Source organism: Lathyrus oleraceus, chromosome 5, assembly GCF_024323335.1.
Source record: "Lathyrus oleraceus cultivar Zhongwan6 chromosome 5, CAAS_Psat_ZW6_1.0, whole genome shotgun sequence".
Lineage (NCBI taxonomy): Eukaryota > Viridiplantae > Streptophyta > Magnoliopsida > Fabales > Fabaceae > Lathyrus > Lathyrus oleraceus.
The window spans coordinates 193924537-193930354 of NC_066583.1; the positions used below are offsets into that span (position 1 = coordinate 193924537).

Genomic DNA, 5818 nt, shown 5'->3' on the forward strand with positions numbered 1-5818 from the left:
CATAGTTGGATAAAAACAAAACAAAACTTAACCAGAGTTAAGTTGTGCAGATTGCAATCATGTTCAATATCTAGAAGGGTCCCAAAGGCTGAATAGTCATAACACTAAAGTACTAGTACAATTCAATTAGCATACAGTTTCTGCAAAACATAGAAAAACAAAATGAGTATTTTTTTTCTAGTTACAAACATGACTTACTAAAATAGTAGTACTATTCAAATAGCATGAATGTGAAGAACAAAACAGAGGATTTTTTTTATAGAAACAAACTCAATATTAGTACAAGTAAAATTGACTAACTCAATATTAGTACAAGTAAAATTGACTATTTTAGTTCAATTAACAACTAATGTCTAGATTATTCAATATTTAATATATGGATATATAGTTTACTTTTTAAAGAAATTGAATAATGATTCATATTGATTATTCAATATTTAATATATGGATATATAGTTTATATATATTTATTGATTATTCAATATATCTAAAAATAAATAAAAATAAACTGTCTCTTATAAATAGGAAAAAACCTATTTAATCATCATGGAAGACAGATGGATAATGTTCATATTCTTCTAATACCAAACACATTAAGAAACTAGAAGTCCATGTCTTCCAATAAACAACTGCAGCTAACCAGGAACAAGCTAGTTTTTTTGCATCCAAAACATCATAAAACTCCATAGTTGGGGGAATAAATAAAACAAAGATTATGAAACACAACAACAAATGGCTGTTCATTTGTAGCTCAAGTCTCCAACACAAACGTATCTACACCACAGGGGAGGGGGAAGGAAAGGATAGCAGCATCGCACACTTCTCTGAGCCCATCAAAGGCACTTCCTCGAAGTCATGTGGTTTATTAATGAGCAGTATGAGGGAAGGTTTTGATTCCTCGGTGTGCATGAATAGCACAAGCACAATGTACAGAAGTCAAATTGAGACAACCACTCATGATGAGTGAGTGTCTTCCAGAGCATGTGTGGAGTGCAGGGGATGAATCACAAACCGCCTGAACAGCAGAAGGAGTGAGTGAAGTGCACTGACTAATGTTCAAATTCCTTAGTCCATCTTCTTCATTTCCTCCTTTCACAGCTTCCCACATCCTGTTCTTTACCTTGCTTTGTGCTAAGGAATACATTGCATTGTCTGTTATGTTCTTGCAGAAGTACAGTCCAAGGGACCTCAGGTGAGGGCACCTGTTTGCCAAAGCAATCACACTATCATCTGAAATCAAAGCCAAAATTAAAATTTCCCTCACCATTAGATAGTAGCAAAACTTAATATATTTTCCAGATTTTAGCAATGAAATATTGCGGTAAAATACCTGTAATCTTGAGACAGCCACACAAGTCAACTGTTCTAAGATCAGGACAGCCATATGCTAAACTCATTACTCCAACATCACTAACCTCATCACACCATCCAAGGTTCAAAGACTGTAGCTGATTGCAGTAGTGTCCAATAGCCTATTCATTATTCAACCATGACTTTGGTTATAATTAAAACCCATCTCAATTTAAACATGATTGTTAATACCAATAAGTTTCTATATACCATGTAAAAAAATTACCTGAAGTGCAGTATCAGAAGCTGCTCTAACACATCCACATAGATTTAGAACTTTGAGTTTTCTACAGAAACCAGCAAGGTAGGCCAAAGCATTGTCACTAAATGCTGAACATGCACTGATGTTTAGTTTTGTAAGATCGCGACAACCATGGGCTATAGCAAACAGTGATGCATCTGTGAGCTTGAAACTTTTGCTGAGGTCAAGAATCTGCAGGTCATGACAGAAATTTGCAATAGTCCTAACAGCCTCATCCTCTAGTTGTGGCTTATCTTGACGAAGGATTAGCGTTTGCAATTTCGCAAACTTTGGAACAAGAGATATGACCAAATTGTTCATGTTCTTGTTACACCTGAAAAGAGAGAAATTACATAGTCCTGTTATTACTACATTCAATGAATTCCACAATAATGTAAAAGGAACACATCAGTTTCTACTTTATTTTCCTGAGACAGGGTATAAAAAATAAGCGCTTAATACCACTGATCCAAAATGAGTATTTTTCAAGATCACTTTTCTAAGATTTCTAAGCAGAGTGAAACAAAGATGGGGAACAAAAATGGATTTGAAGAAATTGAATTCAAAACTGAAACTGGCAAGCTATGATTAACACTATAACTTCAACAAACTTAAGCTTTTCAAATTTAGAAGACTTGCAGGTTTATTCCAGAAATATACAGGGGAAACCAACTTCAGAAATCCTAAGGAAACAACAAACAGTCCTTTATTTCAATTTGTTTCTGTGCCTTGGACTGCTTATTAATTGCAAAAATACATCATTTTCCCACAGCAAAAAAACCAACAGAACATTATCTGCAGTCATCATCAGAGCTCAAACCCTGTACTCAGAGTTGTATATTTCTAGTGGTTATTACCACCAACAGAACAATCATACACTTGAGCTAGCTAGGTTAGTATAAACAGCTTCACGAAAAGAGTAAAGGTACAAGAATAATAGATAAATAATCTAAAAAACATGAAATCAAATTCAATTTAAACAAACAAAAAACACTTCAATACAAGAGAGAGAACAATATATACCAAGAGAGTGACAAACGAGCAAGGCCAAAGTAAATAGAATCTCTCCAACCACGACAAACACCAGAAGCTCTAATCACCGCCTGATCATCCACAAGTGACAAAATATGCATCAAAAGCTCCACAGGAATATCTTTCCATTCAGTAATCACACCAACCTTCATATTCCCTCCTTTCTCACCACCAGCAACCATCATAAGATTCTCAAACCACAAATTCAAATTCAAATCCTCAGTTTTCAGATTATAATTCCCAACCATTTCAGTTTCACACCATCAAAATCATCAACTTACAAACCTATCACAAAAAAAAAACACTGATTTAACCATAACAAAATTCCAAAACTATTGCTTTCAACGGATTAATCATAATCAGAACCACAAATCAAAAAACATAGGGATAATTACAATTTTAATCAGAAAATATAAAAGAAAAGAAAATCAAAGACATGCATGATGATGATTACCAATATTTTAGGGTTTAATTTAGGGTTGATTGTGATAATAGAGAAGCGTGATAATGCTTCTCTGAAATTGAAAGAGTGTTGGGAGAGAGGACTAAATAGCGTGAAGAGAAACGAAAAAGGAAGAAACAGGAAAGAAGGAGAGAAACGTTACGTTGCCACGTGTAGTGATGATGAATTAAAGAATGGAGAGGTTAAATGGGACCCAAGTAAAGTATACTAGTTTGATGAAAATGGAGGTCTTATGAGGGGAAAGAAAACGAAAATTCGGGAAATAAAGTTTATGTGTTTTTGTTTTCTTGTTGCTAGGGTTCGTTGGCAATATGTTAATGTTAGACTATATTTGTAAAGCTTGAATCTAGTCTACTTTACTTTGAAAATAGGCTAAATACTTAATCACATCTTTTAGTTTAAATGTTTGTATTAAAATTAATTCTATAAATTTTTTAATAATTTAAGAAAATTAACTTATTATCCATGTTTTAAAACCCGACCTTGATTTATCAGGACCAAAAATCAAAGAGTAGTGTGGTTTTTAAAATTATAAGAATGTAATTAGAATTAACTCGATAGAAAATAATGTAACTCAATCCATTAATGAATTTATGAATTTTTTAATTTGATAAATTGATTTTTTTTATATTATTTTTCTGTCAAAAGTGTTGTTTTGAGTGGCCAGTAAAAAAAATTAAAAATTTTAGAAACAAAAAAAAATGTATTCTCTTTCTCACCAGAAATTTTTTGAAAGTTAAATAAATAATATTAAAAAAAATTTATTAGTTTTATTTAGGAGTTTGAATGGAAAGGAAGTGAAGGCTTCAGAAAATGATAATTTGAAAAATATAAAAATATATTTATGATTTTTTTTTAAAATAGATTTTGTTTAGGATAATAAAATAGTGTTTATCATTTATATATTTTTTATTTTGAAATATTATATATAAATTATATTCGAACAATTTTTGTAAATCCTCCAAAATTCTCCAAGCTCTTCCTCTAATATATTTTTTTTGCTTAAATAGTCTATTGGTCCTTGTAAGTTGGCGTGTTTTTGAATTTGGTTCATGTATCTTTTTTTTTAGTTTGAGTCTCTATATCTCACTTTTATGTTGACGTTAGTCCCTGGAGTTAGATTTTCGTTAAAGAAACGGTGACTTGACAAACGGCGCACACATGGAATTGTTTTAGAATTTTCGTGGAAAACCTAGTGGAGGAGAATTGAAAGGAGGATTAAATCCAAAAAAAAGATATCATTTTGCATCTCTTCGTCGCTTCTTCTCTTATTCCTCTATTCAAAACTTCAAACCTAGTGCAGATTCAACCATGACAACATCATATGTAGGTAATTTCTCTGAGTTTGAAATCCCAGTTTGTGGTTGTAATAAAGCAATGAGGATGTTCATCTCAAGTTCAACTAAAAACCCTAAAATAAGATTCTGGAAGTGTTATAATTCGGGATTAGGTTGCTCGCTTTTCATATGGGATGATGAAGTTCAACGCAACACATCAACTGAACACAAAAACTCAATCGGATGCAATTGCACAGAGGTAGTTTAGGAGTTAGATTGCATCTTAAAGATCTTGAAGTTAGGAAAAAGGAGAAGATGAAATTGAAGTTGGAAAACGAAAGGTTTTGTTGACTCTTTCATGATGTTTGTTCTTTGCTTATCATAAATGGTAGTGAGTTTCATGTTCACGGTGTCTGTAATTTATTTTGGGTTTTAGTCCCTAGAAAAAGGGTAGTTGTTGAATTTCGTCCTTGTAAGGATTAATTATTGAATGAATCAGAACGTTTGAAATTTTTAATTTTTGTCCCTATATGTTTGTAGCTTTTTGTATTACATCCCTATTTTTTTATGTTATGTTTCTATGTCATCCCTATATTTCATACGCTTACTTAATATTGTAGAACATAAAGACATATAAAGTTGTCTCAAAATAGAACAATGACACGCCATACATAAACCATGAAGATGTCTTAGAATTACATAAAGCCAAAAGGCAAATAATTTTATCTCAAAGTACAACAAAGACACACCATAAATAAATCATAATGATGTTATATGTCTAAGAAATACATAAAGTCAAAGGGCATAGACTTTAGTCTCAAAATACAATAAAGGTGCAAGACACCAACAAGATGCTTGCGGAGCCTTGTCCACATCCATAGGTTGTAATTGATTACTTCCTTCTCCTTTTAGGTTTTTACATCTTAAGACCATTGTCATGTCACTTCTCCTCAACTTCAATTTTCTTGCAACTTTTGGTTTGTATGTCTTCTTTTTCTTTAAAATATATAATATTAGAGGTGTAAGACATCAACAGAATAATTCCAAATCATTATGAAATGGTATATTAAACTCAACTAGTTTAAGAACTCTTGTGGTGGTAGAAATGGGTGCAGCATGTACATCATCAGTTGTTGGAACAGGTGCACTGAAAATATAGTCAGGTACATCATCAGTTTGTGAAGATGTAACAGGTTCACCCTGAGTTGCTGTAATTGGTGTATTATGATTTGGTTGACTTGGTACAGATGCAATTGGTCTGTTAACAGCAAGATTTAGTTGAGTTTGAATTGCCTCAAATGTTGTTGTAAGATTTGCAGCAAGCATTTCAAACTCATGGTCAACATCAATTTGAGTTTCATAACGGTTGGTTGTTCCTGTGTTGTAGTTTGAACTTAAGTAAGTTGAGTTTGTTCTTGTGTTGCAGTTTGAGCTTCAGTAGGTTGAGTTTGTTCT

General features: G+C 32.4%; 1 protein-coding gene across 1 annotated transcript; it reads right to left on the bottom strand.

The window, feature by feature from the left end:
• Nucleotides 1–494: 494 nt before the first annotated feature.
• Nucleotides 495–3246, bottom strand: LOC127082717 (F-box protein SKP2A). The gene is made up of 5 exons (XM_051022941.1): nucleotides 3078–3246; nucleotides 2615–2908; nucleotides 1577–1925; nucleotides 1331–1472; nucleotides 495–1230 (listed from the first exon to the last, which is right to left on the bottom strand). Exons 2-5 carry the CDS (start codon nucleotides 2869–2871, stop codon nucleotides 866–868), a joined length of 1113 nt encoding a protein of 370 aa, XP_050878898.1. The 5' UTR covers nucleotides 2872–2908; nucleotides 3078–3246; the 3' UTR covers nucleotides 495–865.
• Between the last annotated feature and the right edge of the window lie 2572 nt (nucleotides 3247–5818).

Bases quoted from the DNA above. Each gene is read 5' to 3' on its own strand.
- LOC127082717 (XM_051022941.1), bottom strand. From the start codon at position 2,871: ATGGTTGGGAATTATAATCTGAAAACTGAGGATTTGAATTTGAATTTG. The intron at 1,926-2,614 runs GTATATATTGTT...CTCTCTTTTCAG, and splicing joins GCTCGTTTGTCACTCTCTTG to GTGTAACAAGAACATGAACA. The intron at 1,473-1,576 runs GTAATTTTTTTA...AATAATGAATAG, and splicing joins CTTCTGATACTGCACTTCAG to GCTATTGGACACTACTGCAA.